A 23,008-nucleotide genomic window follows, 5' to 3' on the forward strand; every position below is an offset into this window, starting at 1 on the left:
TCCACTCCCGGAATGAACATCGCTGACAGTGCGCTTACGTGATTCTCCGCCCAGCGAAGAATTCTGGTGGCTTCTATTATCGCCACCCTGCTCCTTGTGCCACCTTGGCGGTTTACATGAGCCACTGCGGTGATGTTGTCTGACTGAATCAGAACCGGTTGGTCGCGAAGCAGGGACTCCGCTTGATGTAGGGCGTTGTATATGGCCCTTAGTTCCAGGATGTTGATGTGAAGGCAAGTCTCCTGACTTGACCACAGCCCTTGGAAATTTCTTCCCTGTGTGACTGCCACCCACCCTCGGAGGCTTGCATCCGTGGTCATCTGGACCCAGTCCTGAATGACGAATCTGCGACCTTCGAGAAGGTGAGCACTCTGCAGCCACCACAGGAGAGACACCCTGGCCCTGGGGGATAGGGTGATTAACCGATGCATCTGAAGATGTGATCCGGACCACTTGTCCAGTAAGTCCCATTGGAAGGTCCTCGCATGGAACCTGCCGAAGGGAATGGCCTCGTATGATGCCACCATCCTTCCCAGGACTCGAGTGCAGTGATGCACTGACACCTGTTTTGGTTTTAATAGATTCCTGACCAGTGTCACGAGCTCCTGAGCTCTCTCTATCGGGAGATTAACCCTTTTCTGGTCTGTGTCTAGGATCATGCCTAGGAGAGGCAGATGAGCTGTAGGAACCAACTGCGACTTTGGAATATATAGAATCCAGCCGTGCTTCCGTTACACTACTAGAGAAAGTGATACGCTGTTCAGCAACTGCTCTCTTGATCTCGCTTTTATGAGGAGATCGTCCAAGTACGTGATAATAGTGACACCTTGCTTCCGCAGGAGCACCATCATTTCCGCCATTACCTTGGTGAATATTCTCGGGGCCGTGGAGAGACCAAACGGCAACGTCTGAAATTGGTAATGACAATCCCGTACCGCAATTCTGAGGTACGCCTGATGAGGTGGATAAATGGGGACAAGAAGGTATGCATCCTTTATGTCCAGAGTCACCATAAAATCTCCCCCTTTTCAGGCTTGCAATGACCACTCTTAGCGACTCAATCTTGAACTTGAACCTTTTCAGGTATATGTTCAGGGATTTTAAATTCAATATGGGTCTGACCGAACCGTCTGGTTTCGGGACTACAACATGGTCGAATAGTAACCCCCTCCTTGTTGAAGGAGGGGAACCTTGACCACCACCTGTTGAAGATACAATTTGTGAATTGCAGTTAACACTGTTTCTCTCTCGTGGGGGGAAGCCGGCAGGGCTGTCGGTGAGGGGGCATCTCCTCAAAGTCCAGCTTATATCCCTGAGACACAATATCTATTGCCCAGGGATCTAACACGGAGTGAACCCACTTGTGGCTGAACTTACGAAGGTGTGCCCCCACCGGGCCTAGCTCCGCCTGTGGAGCCCCAGCGACATGCGGTGGATTTTGTAGAGGCCGGGGAGGACTTCTGTTCCTGGGAACTAGCTGTGTTGTGCAGCTTCTTTCCTCTGCCCCCGCCTCTGGCAAGAGAGGACGCACCTCGGACTTTCTTGTTTCTTTGTTCGAAAGGCTGCATTTGATAATGTCGTGCTTTCCTAGGCTGTGCAGGAATATAAGGCAAAATATCAGAATTACCAGCTATAGCTGTGGAGACCAGGTCCGAGAACCCTTCTCCACACAATCCTCAGCCTTCCATATGCCTCTTAAGTCGGCATCATCTGTCCATTGCATATTCTACAGGACACGTCAAGCAGAAATCGACATAGCTTTGTCTCTAGGACCCAGTAGACTCATGTCTCTTTGGGCATGTTTTATATATATATATATATATATATATCTTTTAAGACAGCATCTTTAATATATATATATATCTCTATATATACATATATATCTCTATATATATATCTCTATATATATATCTCTCTCTATATATATATATATATATATATATATACATACTAGGGTCTCAATCTCTGCTGATAAGGTACCTGTCCACGCTGCCACAGCGCTATAAACCCATGCCGACACAATCGCCGGTCTGAGTAGTGTACCAGAATGTGCATGCTATCTGCAGGATCCCTGAGAATAGCTGTTACGTCAGGGCTACCTTTTGGGCAAACGTGACACCCTAGGGGAAGATTCCCATCATATCCTGGCCCTAGTGGGGAAAGGATACTGCCTGAGAATTCTTTGTGGGAAACTGCAGTCTCTTGTCTGGAGATTCCCGCTCTTTTTCATCATGAGAGGAGGGAAATTTACCTCAGCTTTCTTCCCCTTAAACATGTGTACCCTTGTGTCAGGGACAGATGAGTCATCAGTGATATGCAAATCATCTTTTATTACAATAATCATATATTGAATACTTTTCTGCCATTTTGGCTAACTTTGCATTATCGTAGTCGACACTGGAGTCAGACTCCGTGTCGATATCAGTGTCTATTATTTTGGATAGTGAGCATTGAGAGACTCTGAAGGTCTCTGCGACATAGGGACAGACATGGGTAGATTTCCAGTCTGTTCTCTAATCTTTTGTGCAATAACTTCACCTTAGCACTTAATTACACCTATCCAAACAGGTGTCAGCGTTGTCGACGGAGACACCCTCTCACACACATATTTGCTCCATCTCCTCCTTAGGGGAGCCTTTTACCTCAGACATGTCGACACACACGTACCGACACACCACACACACAGGGAATGCTCATCTGAAGACAATTCCCCCATAAGGCCCTTTGGAGAGACAGAGAGAGAGTATGCCAGCACACACCCCAGCGCTATTAACCCAGGAATAACACAGTAACTTAATGTTAACCCAGTAGCTGCTGTTTATATTGATTTTTGCGCCTAATTATGTGCCCCCCCTCTCTTTTTACCCTCTTCTACCGTGTAACTGCAGGGGAGAGACTGGGGAGCTTCCTCTCAGCGGTGCTGTGGAGAAAAAACATGGCGCTGGTGAGTGCCGAGGAAGAAGCCCCGCCCCCTCGACGGCGGGCTTCTGTCCCGCTTTCATGTACAATTTTGGCGGAGGCTCATACATATATACAGTGCCCAACTGTATATTATGCAAACTTTTGCCAAAGAGGTCTCTAATTGCTGCCCAGGGCGCCCCCCCCTGCGCCCTGCACCCTTACAGTGACCGGAGTATGTGGGTGTAGTGTGGGAGCAATGGCGCACAGCTGCAGTGCTGTGCGCTACCTCATATGAAGACTGGAGTCTTCTGCCGCCGATTTCGAAGTCTTCTTGCTTCTTTCACCCGGCTTCTGTCTTCCGGCTCTGCGAGGGGGACGGCGGCACGGCTCCGGGATCGGACGACAAAGGGTGAGATCCTGTGTACGATCCCTCTGGAGCTAATGGTGTCCAGTAGCCTAAGAAGCAGGACCTATCTTCAGAGAGTAGGGCTGCTTCTCTCCCCTCAGTCCCACGATGCAGGGAGTCTGTTGCCAGCAGAGCTCCCTGAAAATAAAAAAACTAACAAAATACTTTCTTATGACAAGCTCAGGAGAGCTCACTAAGTAGCACCCAGCTCGTCCGGGCACAGATTCAAACTGAGGTCTGGAGGAGGGACATAGAGGGAGGAGCCAGAACACACCAGAATCCAAATTCTTTCTTAAAGTGCCCTGTCTCCTGCGGAGCCCGTCTGTTCCCCCATGGTCCTTACGGAGTCCCCAGCATCCACTAGGACGTTAGAGAAATATTTTTTTTAATTGTCATTAAGTTTAATAAATAAGCAACATAGAAGTATATTTGCTTTAATCCACGACCTATATCTAATTATTACTTTATTAGAGGCTCTAAGTCTGTATTTTTGTAGTCAGACAAACATCTGCCATATATATACAGATATCAACATAAGTACACAAACAAAACAAAGTGTATAGTAAGCAAACTAACACCATTACACACAAACATTTTGAAATTATATTATGTCAAACTAAGTTGTCAGGGGCGTAACCAGAACTTTGTGGGCCCCATAGCAACATACTGAAGGGGCCCCTGTTCCAGTGCTTCTTGACAGACACCTCTCTGCAGCAGTTATTAATTTTGTACCCCACAGTAGTGCCCTAGTTCATTTTATGAACCATAGCAGTGATCTAGCTTATTTTATGGACCATGGTGGATCCCTAATTTACATGATGTCACATTGTAGGGCTGCCAGTAAAGGAGCCATAACTAGAGTTTTGGTGCCCTGTGCCAGAAAGAGAATTGGCGCCTCGCCCCCTTATTTTTCCAATAGGGACAAAGGGGGATCATTCCAAGTTGATCGCATGTAGCAACTTTTTGCTGCCCGTGCGATCAACTAAACGCCGCCTATGGGGGGGGTGTATTTCTGCATAGCTGGGCTGCGAATGCTTGTGCAGCCCTGCTACGCAAAACAAGATTGCTGTAAAACAAAACCAGGGTAAGAGTTACTTACCCTGTGCGATCGATCCAGCGATGCAGGTCACAGAATTGACGTCAGACATCCGCCCTCCAAACGCCTGGACATGCCTGCGTTGGACTCGCCACTCCCAGAAAACGGTGAGAATCTGCCCTGGAACGCCTACCCGCTGTCAATCTTCTTGCGATCACACTAGCGATCACTTTCTTCTGGTCGTTGCCCGGCGACAGCGCATTGTGGGTGCCGTGCAGGCGCAGTCCCGACCTGTTTGCACCGTTGCGACAACCTGCAGCGTGTGAACGGGTCGGAATAACCCCGATAAGGCGCATGCTCACTTGGGGAAGGGGAATGACAAAATTAATTCCTGAAAAAGCCCATGCTATGATACCCCTTCCAAAATGTTGATAAATTGAGATATATATATATATATATATATATATATATACAAACAAAGAACCCAGCACTCACCAAAGTAAACTCACTTATCCTCAACAATTCAATAAATATGGTTAGCTCTTATTAACCGTGGCCACTAGCTTTCTCATGCACCCCTGTGTGGACTTTATTATCCTGAACCTGTCTCAGCTGTTCCTTAACAATCATCTTTGAGCCAGTGCAATAGGTGACTAGTGTGCCTTTAAAAGCCATAAAGTCTGTGGCAGGTACACATTAAATCTAGCAGGCAGATGATATGTGTAACAGCAGTGAAGTGGTCAGGTTTTAAGACTCTGTGATAGTGTAGGACCTGCATGAAGGTGGGGTACCTTGAAAATCGGTATGCAGGCTTCCGTGCATTGGCCAATCCACCAACTAAACCCCCATCATTTATTTATTGAATTGTTGAGGATAAGTGAGTTTACTTTGGTGAGTGCTGGGTTATTTGTTTGTATTTATTAGAGCGATGTGGTCATGGGCTACATGCACCCCGCCCTGTGAGTGGTAAGTACAGCTGTGTACCCCGCTTTTGTGGTGGAGAGTGCTGTGTTACATGCACCCCACCCTGTGAGTGGTAAGTGCATAGCTGTGCCCCGCTTCTGGTGTGGTGAGTGCTGTGGTTTTTTCTCTGTGTGTATATATATATATATATATATATATATATATATGTGTGTATATGGAGATTTATGGTAGACTTACCATTGTTAAATCTCTTTCTGCGAGGTACATTGGTTCCACAGGGAAACACCGGGGTGTAGAGATGGATCTTGATACAGGCACCAACAGGCTACAGCTTTAGACTGTCCCAGGATGCATTGGGGCCACCTCTATAACCCCACCTCCAGGCACTGCGAGCTCAGTTTCATTAACCAGTCCAATACAGTAGCAGCTAAAGAGAAGGTAGATGTCAGTCACATAGAACCACGTTCTCACGACAGGAGAAGGGACTAGCGGCTAATGCCATACAAATCCATAGAAGCTAGGTGCTTCAGGGTGGGCGCCCTGTGGAACCAATGTACCTTGCAGAAAAAGATTTAATAATGGTAAGTCTACCATAAACCTCCATTTCTGTAGTGGGGCACATTGGTTTCCACAGGAACACATCGGGGATATCCTAAAGCAGTTCCTCATGGGATGGGGCGCGCAGTAGCGGGTATGAGAACCCGGCGTCCAAAGGAAGCATCCTGGGAGGCGTATCGAAGGCATAGAACCTAATGAACGTGTTCACTGAGGACCACGTAGCCTCCTTGCACAATTGATCAGCGGACGCGCCTCGGCGGGCCGCCCAAGAAGGTTCAACAGAGCAAGTAGAATGGGCTTTAAGAACAGCAGGAGCTGGGAGTCAAGCCTGTGCATAGGCTTGTGCAATCACCATTCTAATCCACCTGGCCAAGGTTTGCTTATTTGCAGGCCAGCCACGCTTGTGAAAACCAAAAAGTACAAAAAGGGTATTTGACCTCCTGACAGAGGCAGTCCTCTCCACGTATATACGAAGAGGGAATCTGACCTCCGAATGGAGGCAGTCCTCTCCACATATATATACGGAGACCCCGTACCACATCCAAAGACCTTTCGTTGGAAGACAAACCAAGAGAGATAAAGGCCGGAACCACAATCTCTTGGTTAAGGTGGAAAGATGACACCACCTTAGGCAGGTAACCAGGGCGAGTACGGAGAACTGCCCGGTCACGATGAAATATCAGGAAGGGTGGACAACAGGACAAAGTGCCTAAGTCTGACACCCTCCTAGCAGTGACAATAGTCAGTAGGAACAGGACCTGGACCGTAACCATTTAAGGTCCAATGACTCAAGAGGTTCAAATAGAGACTCTGCAGGGCATTCAGGAAAACAGACAGATCCCAAGAAGCCACAGGAGGGACATAGGGAGGTTGAATCTGTAACACACCGAGTGAAAAGTATGAACGTCAGGAATAGACGCAATTTTTCTCTGAAAACCACACCGACAAGGCAGAAATATGAACCTTGAGGGAGGCCAGACGAAGGCCTAAGTCCAGGCCTTGTTGCAGAAAAGCCAGAAGTCTACAAGTTCTTAATGTGTATGCATCGTAATTCTTAGCAGCACACCAGGTGAAGTAAGAATGTCATACCCTGTAATAAATCCGCGCAGATGCCGGTTTGCGGGCCTTCAGCATAGTTTGGATAACCGACTCAGAGAATCCTTTTGCCCTCAGGTGTGATGCTTCAAGAGCCATGCCGTCAAAGCCAGTCTGGCCAGGTTCCGGTAGACACAAGGGCCCTGAACGAGGAGGTCTGAGTGTTGAGGAAGTAGAAGAGGACACTCTATCGACAGACCCTGCAGGTCTGAGAACCAATGCCTTCTGGTCCACGCTGGAGCGACTAGAAGTAGAATTCCTCATTCTTGTTTGAACTTCCGCAGTACCCTGGGCAGAAGTGACACTGGAGGGAACATGTAGGGCAGCAGAAAGTTCCATGGAATTGCTAGTGCGTCCACGAACACTGCTTGAGAATCCCTGGTTCTTGATCCGAAGACCGGAACCTTGTGATTGTGTCGAGACACCATCAGGTCTACATGTGGTAGGTCCCACTTGTCCACTAGGGGTTGAAAGACTTCCCGATGAAGACTCCACTCTCCGGCGTGCACATCCGGACGACTGAGGACTCACGGAATGAACACCGCCGATATTGCTGGCAGATGGCGTTCCGCCCAACAAAGGATTTTTGACACTTCCATCCATGCGGCTTCGAGTGCCTCCTTGATGGTTTATGTATGCCACTGTGGTGGCGTTGTCTGACCGTACTTGAACAGGCCTGTTCTGTAATAGAGGCAGGGCGAAAGACAAAGCATTAAACACCGCCCACAACTCCAGAACGTTTATCGGGAGGAGTGATTCCTCCTTGGTCCACCGACCCTGGAAGGAGTGTTGCTCCAACACCATGCCTCAACCCCTCAAACTGGCATCCGTCGTCAGTAGGACCCAGTCGGGGATCCAGAAGGGACGGCCCCTGCTTAATTGCTGGTCCAGTAGCCATCAGATCAGCGACAGACGAACCTCCGGAGTTAAGTAGATCATGCGAGACCTGATCCAATGAGGCAGGTCGTCCCATTTGGAAAGAATTAACCTCTGCAGAGGGTGTGAATGAAATTGAGCGTACTCCACCATGTCGAAAAGCCGACACCATGAGGCCTAATACTTGCATCACCGAGTGTATTGACAGAGAGGAAGCATCTGATCCTGTCCTGAAGTTTCAGGACCTTCTCTGGAGACAGAAACAGCCGCAGACTGTGTCGGTCCAGAAGTGACCCCAGGTGCACCATGCCCCGAGCAGGGACCAGCGAGGACTTCTTCCAGTCGATTAGCCACCCATGGGCTAGTAGGAAGTTTACCATCTGTTGTAGATGACTGAGGAGGATATCTTGGGAGTTTGCCAGAATCAGCAAGTCATCCAGATATGGCAGAATTCTGACTCCCTGACGACGGAAATGAGCCGTCATCACGGCCACAACCTTGGCGAAGATCCGAGGGGCCGTTGCCATTCCAAACGGCAGAGCCTGGAATTGATAGTGGAGGTTGCCAGTAGCAAACTACAGATATTGCTGATGCGATATGGCAATAAGAATATGCAGGTAAGCATCTTGTATATCCAGGGATACCATATAGTTTCCGGGTTCCATGGCCAGAACAATTGAAAGCAGCGTTTCCATACGGAACTTGGAACCTCTCACAAACTTGTTCAGTGATTTGAGGTTGAGTATAGGCCGGAAAGACCCACTGGGATTCGGGACTACAAACAGGGTCGAGTAGTATCCTCTGTCTCTCTGGGACAGAGGTACCAGCGCTACCACACCTGTATCCAGGAGGGAGCACACAACCAGTTGTAAAGCTTGCGCCTTCAACGGATCCGCAGGGATAACCGTTGTGCTGAACTGGTGAGGGGGACATCTCTTGAAAGAGACTGTGTACCCGTGAGAGACAACTTCTCGCACCCATGCATCTGAAGTGGTCTTTAACCAGACCTGGGTGAATCGCAGAAGTTGGCCTCCCACCCTGGGGTCCCCCAGGGGGAGGCCCGCCCCGTCATGCGGCAGGTTGGTCATGTTTAGAAGCAGGCTGACGGGCGGCTCAGGATTGTTTTGCCTTGGGCTTGGTGGTTTTGGGAGCACGAGATTGTCTCGGGAATGTCTGACCTTTTGCTTTCCCTTGAGGCCGAAAGGAGCGAATAGTGGTACCTTTTGCCTTCTGTGCAGAAGGATTAGTATTCGGGAGAAATGCAGTCTTAGCAGCCGCTAAGTCAGTCACAATCTTAATGAGCTCTTCCCCAAATAGGATGTCTCCCTTAAAATTGAGTACCTCCAAGGTCTTTTTGGAGTCCAGGTCCACTTTCCACGATCTCAACCACAGAATATGGTGAGCCAGGATGGACGTAGTCGATGCCTTGGCCGCCAACACACCTGCCTCAGAGGATGCCTCCTGAATGTAATAGGCGGCGGTGATAAAATGAGACAGGTATTGTCTGGCAGTGTCAGATATGTCCTGAGGCAGCTCTTCCTCTAATGCCTGAACCCATGCTTCAATTCCTTTTGCAGCCCAGGAGGCTGCTATAGTGGGTCTATGTACAGCACCTGTAAGGGAGTAAATAGACTTCAGGCAACCCTCCATCTGTTGGTTCCTTCAGTGAGGTGACAGTGGTGACAGGCAGAGTAGATGGCACCACAAGACGGGTGACATGGGAATCCACCGGCTGTGAATTTTCCCACTTGTTACACAACTCAGAAGGGAGAGGATAACGAGCTACCATCTTTTTAGATAGGGAGAATATCTTTTCTGGCGAAGACCAGGGTTCTTGACGTATGTCTATTAAATGGTCAGAATGCAGTAATAATGTTTTAGTTACCTTCTGACGTTTAAACTTATCAGGTTTCTTAGAAACTGTAGTGGAATCCTCATCATCAGTGATTTGTAGGATCTGCTTAATAGCAACCACTAAATCAGGGACATCAACCTGAATAGTAGATTCCCTCTCAGAAGCAGCTGTATTAGTATCTGACGGGTCAGTATACTCCCCATCCTCATCAGAAGAATCTTCTGAGAGATTAGTGGATTATGAGGAGGAAGTGGCCCGCTTAGATGACCCCTTGACACGAGAGTGACTTGGGGTAGGTTTACGTCTAACTAAAGATTGATTCAATTGCTGCAACTGGGTAGATAAATTATTCGCCAAAGGCGGATTTACCAAAGGGACAATATGTGTCTGCAATGACACAGGAGGTCCCATAGGGGGCGTGAGGCGTGTCACAAGCATATTTAGCATAGTTGAAAACGCCACCCAAGGTGGCTCCTGATTGGTTACAGGAGCTGCGGACTGACTGGGAGATGTATAGTACACAGACCGTCATACAAAGCTTTCCCCTCGAGCAAATCCCTGGCGCATGCGCTGCATGATACAGGAGCGTCTGTGGATTTCCCGCCCTTTGTGTTAGACATTTAAGTGAATGTAACCGCAGAGCGTATGAGTACGATACAGCTAGACAGAGTATAATACCAGCGAATAAATCCCATAGTATGTGACAGCGTACACAGAACACAACACCAGCGTCTAAATCCAGTACTATGTGACTGCGTACACAGTACACAACACCAGCGAATAAATCCGGTATTATGTGACTGAGTACACAGTAGAATACACTTGACGGTAAATACTGTGAAGCACTATATATGTGACCCAGACGCACCTAGTTCCTTAGGGTACAGAATACAGTGATAGCTAAAGCTGGGATACACTGAAAGTGAAATCCACACAGCAGATACAGGCACACACAGTCACAGTGACAATGCAAATGATTATTTTAGTAAGACAATAAAACTGCACTGGACTAGTATATATATATAAAATCTATGTATAACAATGCGCGGTCCGAGACCGGATGTATATATCAGAATACTCGTACAATATATTCTGGCACAGGTACACTTATTCTAAACTAACACTGTCTTAATAGTGACATGTAGAATACTTAAGTGTCTGTAAAATCACGGCGCTGATGTAAAGGCGGATTTATAGAGGACACCTTGCCCTGCAGTCCCGGAGACCAGTCGCAGCTAATCATAGCAGATGGCGCCCAGCGTCTCAGTCAAGGAGTGAGGGAGAGTGTGAGGCAACTCCAGGGTGGGAACACCAGCAGTAGATGGCGCACGGAGCTAGGGGCGGAGCTACAGGTCAAGCGCCTTCTTCCCTATGCTGGTCCTCACCACCTGGTACTATGGAGTCTTAATAGAGAGGATATTTATTTATCCGACCTGTACTCCTATGCCCTGGTGGATATAGTGGGGTCCCTGCTCTGTTACAGTGTCAACGCCAGCATCGCAGTCCGTCTCCTTAGACTGCGACCGGAATGCGATTTAATGGCGGGTCCAGCCTGGGGGACGCTCTTACCTCTTCCCTTCAGTAGCAGCCACACGAACCAGGAGAGCGTCCGCGACCGTGTGCCTAGAGCCGGAGCGTCTCCGTCGCAAGTACCCGGGAACAGAGCCAGTTGGAGTATGCAACGCAGCTGGGGAGGTGACGGAGCCGCAGCACAGAATGTCATCCTGACATGTAAGTGCTGCAGCCCTTGAAGTCTTCTAAAAGCTTTTCAGGGTTGCAGGGTTTCTGCAAGCACCAACTCGAAACTGAGCTCACAGTGCCTGGAGACGGGGTTATAGAGGAGGACCCAATGCATCCTGGGACAGTCTAAAGCAGCGTTTCCCAACTACGATCCTCAAGGCACACTAACAGTCCAGTTTTTAAGCATAACCATACCTGAGCACAGGTGATTTAATTAGTACTTCAGTTATTTTGATTGAACCATTTGTGCTCAAACATGGTTATCCCTAAAACCTGGACTGTTGGTGTGCCTTGAGGACCGTGATTGGGAAACACTGGTCTAAAGCTTTAGCCTGTTGGTGCCTGGATCAAGATCCATCTCTACACCCCGATGTTTCCCTGTGGAAACCAATGTACCCCGCTGCAGAAATAAATATTGTACACAAACATTTATTGAACACTACTTGCACTTTGTAAAAAAAATCATCAGCATTGCAACCGAGCAGCCGCACGTACAATCCCTTGCAGCCACACACTGCATAGATCTGCTAAGCTGCAATGCTGATAATTTTTCTTCATAAAGTACAAGGTTAACTTCAAATAGATATATAAGTCAATGCTAGAGAATTATACCTATCTATGTAAGGGCAGATACAGTAGCTCCATGAATAGAGTGTCTGACTGCTATGCCACAGGCAATGGATTTGAGTCCCGGACATGTCAGCATCTTGAAACGTAATAAAGGACAGTGTCACTGAATAACAAAGAGCTCTCAAGTTAAGTTCATGAATGTTTTATAGGTATTAGCGACGGAAGTGGTGGGGGAAGGAGACGGGGTGGTCTAGAGATGCTGGGCTTCAAAAAAAAGGGGAAGCTACAAGTGAAAGTAATTAAAACAGATAATTGACAAGTGCAGACAACAGCGACCCCCCTACCCTGCAGCGCCATGTGCAGTGGCACACTCCGCACATATCTAGTTATGGCCTTGGCCAGTATACATTATGCAACTCAGTTATTCGTATTATGAGTGTCCCCAGTTCATATTATGCCATATTAGTGCTCTCCAGTTCAAATTATGATACATTACAGTGTGCCTGTTCATATTATGCCACACTATAGCGCCTCCATGTCATATTGTGTCACATTAAAGTGCCCCAGTTCTTATTATGTAACATTTAAGTGCCCTTCACATTACAATGAGTAGATAGGATTATTACACATTATAGTGCCCTACAGTCCATATTGTGCCACATTACAGTGGCCTCCAGTTCAGATGATGCCACATTACAGTGAACCCTTACTATTACAACATCCACTACACACACCTCTCACCGAAAATGCAATGTCACACAATTCAGGCTGGGAAACGAATCAGACCCAATTGCTTAGCAGGCAAATCTGATAAATTGGTATGCAACTTTATAGCCTGGGTCCAGCCCTGCTAAGCCTCTAGTACCCATAGCAATCGCACACCTTGCACCTACTATAGCTACACCCTTGTAAGTTGTCGTAGTGAATCTTTTGTGTAAATATAAAAAGTATTGTAGCTATAAATATCTTTGCATTAGGCACCAAACCAGGTCTACAATTAAGTCAAATAAGGAATATCCATTTGAATCTTCCCAGTACATAGGGACTGGAAACTTTTTATATGAGGTACAAATATTTTTTTTTCTTGTCTACTTTTAGAATAGTAACAACCTGGGATTCATGATTTCCCTTTAAATAGCAACTGAGTAGAACGCCATTAGCTAATGAAGTACATATTTTCATTTATACAGTATTAACTGACATTAAACAGAGGGGGGGGGGGGGGGGGGCAAAGATCATCCATACTTACTAACTGTCATTGAGTCTGGCTCTTGTGCTGCAGGCAGTTTGCTACTCATTGTAGTCACAGGAGCGGGAGGACTGGCGTCCATGCTGTATGTGAAAGATGGAGTTACAATGGGGAATACAGAAAAGCTAACATAGCCATTGTTTTGATGATGAAAACCACTTCTGAATTCCTGTATTCAATGTAGTGACTATGCTTGGATGCTAGCCCTTAATGCTTTAATGAACTCAAATTTGCTGCTTTCAATTGTAGCAATATTTTATTTTAATCCGAAAATAAAAGTGGAACTCTTACACAAGCATTAAACCACAAAGGTGTCTCTGAAACATGAACTACATGTAATTGTGATGGCTGCAGCCCTGCTCTCATTTTTTGGTCATGGCAGTCATCTTCACTTGTACACTAGTATGAAGAAATAAGGCTCAAAGGGGGTCATTTACAGAAGGGAGAAACACAGAGGTGTACAAAAAGCAGTTCCTCGTCTTGTGTGATTTTGGAGCCTTGTGATTAGAGAAGCAGGCCCCACATGGCAGAATCAACACACTGGTCCAACAACATTATGCCACACAGAGGGCTGACTGACACAACAGTCTTCTTCTTGATTTATAGCTCCTTAGATTGACTACATGTTGGCCTTGTTTCAGCCATTCTTTTCTGTGTTACAGTAGAATTCTAAATCTCCAATTGGTTACATGATGTTCTAAGTCAGTGGTAGCCAACCCTGGTCCTCGAGAGCTACCAACAGTTCACGTTTTACAGCTCACCTAGCAGTAGCATAGGTGGATTCATTACTCAATTACACATTTTAAAAGATCTACAGAATGAGCTAATTACATAACTTGTGATTCTGTGAAGAGACATGGAAAATGGTAACTGTTGGTAGCTCTTGAGGACCAGGGTTGGCTACCCCTGTATCTAACTTAACTAACTTTAAATGGACCTCTATGCATCTCATCTTGAAGAAGGAATCCAAAAAATGTTTTTCACCCTACTCAAATGAATTTAAATACAAGACTTCATTTTGCAGGAATGTCAACACACGAGACTATTCATTTTTGTAAGAGCTCCAAGATACAATATTTTGGTCCAACAGAGTAATAAGGGGGAGATTAAACCCAGGATAGAGATAAAGTGGAGAGCGATAAGCACCAACAAATCAGACCCTGTCATTTTTCAAACACAGCCTGTTACTTGGCAGTTAGGGGCTGATTGGCTGGTACTATATCTATCTACACTTTCTCTTGCCAATGTGTTAATAAACAGCAGTTTTAAACTATTCATTTTGCAAGGATCTGCCTTCTGCATCATAAATAACAAGTCTGAAAAAGATTCTGCAAGTGGAACACAAGTGTTCCAGTGTACATGCCCAGTGTATATACAACGGTTTTTGTGCCAAACACAATGAGCAAACCCTTACCATTTTTCCAGTTAATAACATGGGGGGTCATTCAGAGTTGTTCGCTCGTTATTTTTTTCTCGCAACGGAGCGATTAGTCGCTAATGCGCAATGTCCGCAGTGCGACTGCGCCAAGTAAATTTGCTATGCAGTTAGGAATTTTACTCACGGCATTACAAGGTTTTTTCTTCGTTCTGGTGATCGTAGTGTGATTGACAGGAAGTGGGTGTTTCTGAGCGGAAACTGGCCGTTTTATGGGAGTGTGTGAAAGAACGCTACCGTTTCTGGGAAAAACGTGGGAGTGGCTGGAGAAATGGAGGAGTGTCTGAGCGAACGCTGGGTGTGTTTGTGACGTCAAACCAGGAACGACAAGCACTGAACTGATCGCAGATGCCGAGTAAGTGTGGAGCTACTCAGAAACTGCTAAGAAGTGTCTATTCGCAATTCTGCTAATCTTTCGTTCGCAATTTTGATAAGCTAAGATTCACTCCCAGTAGGCGGCGGCTTAGCGTGTGCACTGCTGCTAAAAGCAGCTTGCGAGCGAACAACTCGGAATGACCCCCATGGTTTCTTATTAGGCAAACTAAACTAGTTGTGCTTTGCTGAAGAGGAACAAATATGACTAATCACTAAGGTAACCAAGTTTAACACTTAACTCCAACTCCTTTGCTGTTAAGACTATTTCAGCATTTTTTGGGCTGGTCACATAACATCAATACCAGTAATTATGCAGTACCCACTAAACTTACAGTATAATTATAATTTTAAGGTAAGCTTTCCTCTCCATTTGTATCCCTGCAGTGCTGATGATGAGTCCCACTCGTCCTTAGCATTGAAGGGATTTAAAGCACTTGCAAACATTATATATGACATTACACAGACTGATCTATATATATATATATATATATATATATATATATATATATAACCCAGTGGGGCACAGCAATGTATACTAATGGAATTTTGGTCAAACAAAGAACCATGGCGTGACTGATTTACTGATATGGTACAAAACTCCAGTAACCATATAAATCAAACAGCATGAAGCTCTGATTGATGTGAATTTATTGTGATTTATTTGTTTAAATGTTTTCTTTAGAATAAATATATAATAAAATAAGATTTTAATCCTACCGGTAAATCTTTTTCTCCTAGTCCGTAGAGGATGCTGGGGACTCCGTAAGGACCATGGGGAATAGACGGGCTCCACAGGAGACATGGGCACTATAACGTAACTTTAGAATGGGTGTGCACTGGCTCCTCCCTCTATGCCTCTCCTCCAGACCTCAGTTAGAGAAACTGTGCCCAGAGGAGACGGACAGTATGAGGAAAGGATTTTGTTAATCCAAGGGCAAGATTCACACCAGCCCACACCATCCACACCGTATAACCTGGAATATACGAACCAGTCAACAGTATGAAACAGAACAGCATCAGTCAAAGACTGAACAAAACTGTAACATAACCCTTATGCAAGAAATAACTATAGACAAGTCTTGCAGAATGTTGTCCGCACTGGGACGGGTGCCCAGCATCCTCTACGGACTAGGAGAAAAAGATTTACCGGTAGGTTTAAAATCTTATTTTCTCTTACGTCCTAGAGGATGCTGGGGACTCCGTAAGGACCATGGGGATTATACCAAAGCTCCAGACCGGGCGGGAGAGTGCGGACGACTCTGCAGCATCGACTGAGCAAACGCAAGGTCCTCATCAGCCAAGGTATCAAACTTATAGAACTTTGCAAAAGTGTTTAAACCTGACCAGGTAGCTGCTCGGCAAAGCTGTAAAGCCGAGACGCCTCGGGCAGCCGCCCAAGAAGAGGCCACCTTCCTAGTGGAATGGGCCTTTACCGAATTTGTTAACGGCAATCCTGCCATAGAATGAGCCTGCTGAATCGTGTTACAGATCCAGCGAGCCATAGTCTGCTTCGAAGCAGGAGCGCCAACTTTGTTGGCTGCATACAGGACATACAGTGCCTCTGCTTTCCTAACTCGAGCCGTCCTGGCTACATAGATTTTTAAGGCCCTGACTACATCCAGGGACTTGGAATCCTCCAAGTCACTCGTAGCCACAGGCACCACAATATGTTGGTTCATATGAACTGAAGAAACCACCTTAGGCAAAAATTGAGGACGAGTCCTCAACTCCGCTCTATCCACATGGAAGGTCAAATAGGAGCTCTTGTGAGACAAGGCCGCCAATTCGGACACCCGCCTTGCAGATGCCAAGGCCAACAACATAACCACTTTCCAAGTGAGATACTTTAATTCCACGATTTGAAGAGGCTCAAACCAGTGGGACTTAAGGAACTGTAACACCACGTTAAGGTCCCATGGTGCCACTGGGGGCACAAAAGGAGGCTGGATATGCAGCACTCCCTTCACAAAAGTCTGGACTTCTGGTAGAGAAGCCAATTCCTTCTGAAAGAAAATGGACAGGGCCGAAATCTGTACCTTAATGGAACCCAATTTTAGGCCCAAATTCACTCCAGTCTGTAGGAAGTGGAGAAAACGGCCCAGATGGAATTCTTCCGAAGAAGCATTCTTGGTCTCACACCAAGACACATACTTCTTCCAGATACGGTGATAATGTTTCGCTGTCATCTCCTTCCTAGCCCTTATCAGAGTAGGAATGACCTCATCCGGAATGCCCTTTTCAGCTAGGATCCGGCGTTCAACCGCCATGCCATCAAACGCAGCCGCGGTAAGTCTTGGAACAGACAGGGCCCCTGTTGCAACAGGTCCTCTCTGAGAGGAAGAGGCCACTGATCTTCTGTGAGCATTTCCTGCAGATCCGGATACCAGGCCCTTCGAGGCCAATCTGGAACAATGAGAATTGCCTGTACTCCTTTTCGTCTTATGATTCTCAATATTTTTGAGATGAGAGGAAGAGGAGGGAACACATAGACTGACTGAAACACCCACGGAGTCACCAGGGCGTCCACTGCTACCGCCTGAGGGTCCCTTGACCTGGCACAATACCTCTGGAGCTTTTTGTTGAGGCATGACACCATCATGTCTATTTGAGGCAGTCCCCACTGACTTGCAATTTCTGCAAAAACTTCTTGATGAAGTCCCCACTCTCCTGGATGGAGATCGTGTCTGTTGAGGAAGTCTGCTTACCAGTTGTCCACTCCCGGAATGAAGACTGCTGTCAAAGCGCTTACATGATTTTCCGCCCAGCGAAGAATTCTGGTGGCTTCCGCCATTGCCACTCTGCTCCTTGTTCCGCCTTGGCGGTTTACATGAGCCACTGCCGTGATGTTGTCTGACTGAATCAGAACCGGTAGGCCGCGAAGAAAATTCTCCGCTTGACGTAGGCCGTTGTATATGGCCCTCAATTCCAGTACGTTGATGTGTAGACAAGCCTCCTGGCTTGACCACAGACCCTGGAAGTTTCTTCCCTGTGTGACTGCTCCCCATCCTCGGAGGCTCGCGTCCGTGGCCACCAGAACCCAGTCCTGAATGCCAAACCTGCGACCCTCTAGAAGGTGAGCACTCTGCAGCCACCACAAGAGTGATACCCTGGCCCTGGGGGACAGGCAGATCATCTGATGAATATGTAAATGTGACCCGGACCACTTGTCCAGAAGGTCCCACTGAAAGGTCCTCGCATGGAACCTGCCAAAGGGAATGGCCTCGTAAGATGCCACCATCTTTCCCAGAACTCGAGTGCATTGATGGACCGACACTGGTAGATTGAGAATCCAGCCGTGCTGCTGCAACACCCTCAGTGAGAGTGATACGCTGTTCAGCAACTGTTCTCTCTATCTCGCTTTTATTAGGAGATCGTCCAAGTACGGGATAATTGTGACTCCCTGCTTGCGCAGGAGCACCATCATTTTCACCATTACCTTGGTGAAAATCCTCGGGGCCGTGGAAAGCCCAAACGGCAACGTCTGAAATTGGTAATGACAATCCTGTACAGCAAATCTCAGGAACGCCTGATGAGGAGGATATATGGGGACATGAAGGTATGCATCCTTTATGTCCAGGGACACCATATAATCCCCCCCCCCCCCCCCCATCCAGGCTGGCGATGACCGCTCTGAGCGATTCCATCTTGAATTTAAACCTTTTCAAGTATAGGTTTAAGGATTTTAAATTCAGAATCGGTCTGACCGAACCGTCCGGTTTCGGGAGCACAAACAGGGACGAGTAGTACCCCGTCCCCTGTTGAAGCAGTGGAACTTTGACCACCACATGTTGAAGACACAATTTTTGAATTGCATTTAAAACTACTTCCCTCTCCGGGGAAGAAGCTGGTAGGGACGATTTGAAAAACCGGCGAGGAGGCACCTCTTCGAATTCCAGCTTGTAACCCTGGGAAACAATGTCTATTGCCCAGGGATCCACCTGTGATTGAATCCAGACGTGGCTGAAAAGTCGAAGACATGCCCCCACTGGGGCGGAGTCCCTCAGCGGAGCCCCAGCGTCATGCGCTGGATTTTGTAGAAGCCGGGGAGGACTTCTGCTCCTGGGAACTAGCTGTAGTTGGCAGCTTTTTACCCCTGCCCTAACCTCTGGCAAGAAAGAAAGATCCCCGTACTCTCTTGTATTTATGCGACGGAAAGGACTGCATCTGATAATGAGGCTTTTTCTTAGGCTGTGAGGAAACATAAGGCAAAAAAGTTGATTTACCTGCAGTAGCTGTGAAAACCAGGTCCATGAGACCTTCCCCAAATAAGTCCTCACCCTTGTAAGGCAAAACCTCCATATGCCTCTTCGAGTCGGCATCACCCGTCCATTGTCAGGTCCATAGGGTTTGCCTAGCAGAAATTGCCATAGCGTTGGCTCTGGAACCCAGTAGGCCAACGTCTCTCTGAGCATCTTTCATATATAGGACAGCATCCTTAATATGACCCAGGGTCAACAGAATGGTTTCCTTGTCCAGCGTATCAATATCAGCAGATAAGGCAGGGGTGAGGAACCTTTTTTCTACCAAGGGCCATTTGGATATTTATAAAATCCTTCGGGGGCCATACAAAAATTATCAACTTAAAAATTAGCCTGCCCCCAGTCAGTAGTTATGCCCCCAGTCACTTGTTATGCCTGATTAGATTTGCCCCCAGTCAGTTGTTATGCCCCATTACAAATGCCTACTGTCAGTTGTTTTGGCCCATTAGATATGCCCCGTCAGTTGTTATGCCCCACTAAGTATGCCCCCTGTAGTTATGCCCCATTAAATATGCCCCCTAGTAGTGCCGCTTACACACACGCATTAAAAGAAAAAACCCACAATGCTCACCAGCCCTGCTCCTGCTTCCAGACCGCTTCCCTCCCTCTCCTCGAAACTATGGGAGAGATGTCATGACGTCTCTCCCATAGCGCCGCACAGCCACACATATGCACTGCCTGAGCCAGAAGCTGCAGCTCAGGAGTGAGCTCCTGCCTCCGGCTGCTGCTGAGGAGCCGGGCGCCCGCTGGTGGTAAAATCTCAGCGGACGCTCAGCATTTCCTCTCATTTAGGTGAGCCTGGGCGGGCCGGATTAAGTGGCTTTGAGGGCCTTATACGGCCCTTGGGCCTGAGGTTCCCCACCCCTGAGATAAGGTATCTGTCCAAGCTGCAACAGCGCTACAAACCCAAGCCGACGCTATCGCCGGTCTGAGTAACGTACCAGTATGTGTGTAAATTGACTTCAAGGTAGTTTCCTGCCTGCGATCAGCAGGATCCTTGAGTGTTGCGGTATCTTGAGACGGCAGCGCTACCTTCTTGGATAAGCGTGTCAACGCTTTGTCCACCCTTGGGGAGGATTCCCACCGTATCCTGTCCTTAGTCGGGAAAGGATACGCCATAAGAATCCTTTTGGGAATCTGCAGTTTTTGTCTGGAGTTTCCCAAGCCCTTTCAAACAACTCGTTTAGCTCATGTGAAGGGGGAAAAGTAACCTCAGGCTTCTTTTCTTTAAACATGTGGACCCTCTTGTCAGGTACAGAGGGGTCATCTGTTATATGCAACACGTCTTTTATTGCAATAATCATATAATGAATACTTTTTGCCAACCTTGGCTGCAACTTCGCATCATCGTAGTCGACACTGGATTCAGAATCCGTGTCGGTATCAGTGTCTACTACTTGGAATAGTGGGCGCTTTTGAGACCCAGACGGTCCCTGCGACATAGTGAAAGTCAGGGCTTGACTCCCTGTACATTCCCTGGACTCCGCTTTGTCCAGCCTTTTGTGTAATAAATTCACATTTGCATTTAAAACATTCCACATATCCAACCAGTCAGGTGTCGGCGTTGCCGACGGAGACACCACACTCATTTGCTCCACCTCCTCCCTAGAAGAGCCTTCCGCTTCAGACATGCCGACACACACGTACCGACACCCCACACACTCAGGGAAATCTCTAATCTGGAGACAGTTCCCCAACAAGGCCCTTTGGAGAGACAGAGAGAGAGTATGCCAGCACACACCCAGCGCCAATGACCCTGGGAAAAAAATCCCAGATATATATAGCGCTTTTTATGGTATATCAACTGCGCCAAATTATGTGCCCCCCCTTCTTTAAAACCCTCTGTCACCATGTTCAGCAGGGGAGAGTCCGGGGAGCCAGCTTCTCAGCGGTGTGCTGTGGAGAAAATGCCGCTGGTTAGTGCTGAGGGATCAAGCTCCGCCCCCTCAGCGGCGGGCTTCGGTCCCGCTCGATTTCTTTAAAAACTGGCGGGGGTTTTCTATATACAGCCCTCAGAGCCTATATATAATGTCTGGCCAGTCCTAGAGGTTTAAAATTGCTGCCCAGGGCACCCCCCCTGCGCCCTGCACCCATCAGTGCCTGCCTTGTGTGTTGTGTGTGGGAGCAATGGCGCGCAGCGTTACCGCTGCGCATTACCTCAGCGAAGATCTGAAGTCTTCTGCCGCCTCTGAAATCTTCTATCTTCTTATACTCACACGGCTTCTATCTTCCGGCTCTGTGAGGACGACGGCGGCGCGGCTCCGGGACGAACGGCGAGGGGAGCCCTGCGTTCCGACTCCCTCTGGAGCTAATGGTGTCCAGTAGACTAAGAAGCAGAGCCTAGCATTTAAGTAGGTCTGCTTCTCTCTCCTCAGTCCCACGATGCAGGGAGCCTGTTGCCAGCAGGGCTCCCTGAAAATAAAAAACCTAACAAAATTCTTACTTTCAGAGAAACTCAGGGGAGCTCCCTGTAGTGCACCCAGTCTCCTCTGGGCACAGTATCAAACTGAGGTCTGGAGGAGGGGCATAGAGGGAGGAGCCAGTGCACACCCATTCTAAAGTTTCTTTATAGTGCCCATGTCTCCTGTGGAGCCCGTCTATTCCCCATGGTCCTTACGGAGTCCCCAGCATCCTCTAGGACGTAAGAGAAATTGTGAATAGTTGAGACTTTGCTTTTTGGTGTGCATACATACAATCAAGCAATATTCTTTTTAAATATATTTTTTAGGGGAATTATACATCCTTCTATATATCTGATAGCTGCATTTGCATCACCTTTACACCTAATATTATTAAGTGCCATAATGACATGGATTCCCTAATCTCTGATTGGTCCCGTATCTGTTAGGCTAAAGAAACCACATTTGTGATTGGCTGTCACTGGCATTTGCAGTTTTGCACCACATTAGTACACAACCATAACTGTACATCAGTAATAAGAGCTAACAAAGGAAATCACAGTACAAATTCATCACAAACACTGTAATAAACGACATGAAATTAAAATGCATATACACAGCTGTGTTACATACCTGAACTGGATGTCTGATCCTCTCTGAGCCAGCTCTACAGCAAAGGCAGCACTCTCATTCTCATCAGAATACTGCAAATTATCCATAGTGGAATCTATGGTAAGAAAGGTTTAAAATCAGAACAAGTAACTAATGTTATCACAAAGATTAAATGTATTACATGGCCTGTGGACCAGAGATGTATGTGCTACACAGGGTTAAGGGCTAACTAAAATATACCTAGGACAGAAGTGCAAGGGGGCTTTGATAGTTGTATTTCATTTTCATGGTTTCATAGAGATGGGGTAGATATTAGATACTTCAGCAGCTTTTTATTAAATCCATTACTTTTTCTGATTGTCTCTGTGATTTTCAGACACGCATTTACTGTATATAGTAGGCAGAATTATTTCTGTTTCACTGGAATACACCACCTTTGTAATCTCTGCATTGGATCCAGATGTATTCCGTGAGTATATATATATTTCTCTAACGTCCTAGTGGATGCTGGGGACTCCGTCAGGACCATGGGGATTAGCGGCTCCGCAGGAGACAGGGCATAAAAATAAAGCTTTAGGATCAGGTGGTGTGCACTGGCTCCTCCCCCTATGACCCTCCTCCAAGCCTCAGTTAGGTTTTTGTGCCCGACCGAACAGGGTGCAATCTAGGTGGCTCTCCTAAAGAGCTGCTTAGAAAAAGTTTTTAGGTTTTTTATTTT

General features: G+C 47.1%; 1 protein-coding gene across 5 annotated transcripts in view; it reads right to left on the bottom strand.

Annotated features, from left to right (window-relative positions):
• SNX29 (sorting nexin 29) overlaps positions 1 to 23,008 on the bottom strand; it is a 1,242,095-nt gene that overhangs the window by 1,018,682 nt on the left and 200,405 nt on the right. For all 5 annotated transcript variants that reach the window (XM_063934344.1, XM_063934341.1, XM_063934342.1 and 2 more), the window contains 2 exons: positions 22,312 to 22,405; positions 13,211 to 13,293 (listed from right to left, as the gene is read on the bottom strand). In XM_063934344.1, coding sequence (XP_063790414.1) covers positions 13,211 to 13,293; positions 22,312 to 22,405 — 177 coding nt within the window. The remainder of the gene's footprint in view (positions 1 to 13,210; positions 13,294 to 22,311; positions 22,406 to 23,008) is intronic.

This window comes from Pseudophryne corroboree, chromosome 7 (assembly GCF_028390025.1).
Source record: "Pseudophryne corroboree isolate aPseCor3 chromosome 7, aPseCor3.hap2, whole genome shotgun sequence".
NCBI classification, from domain to species: Eukaryota; Metazoa; Chordata; class Amphibia; order Anura; family Myobatrachidae; genus Pseudophryne; species Pseudophryne corroboree.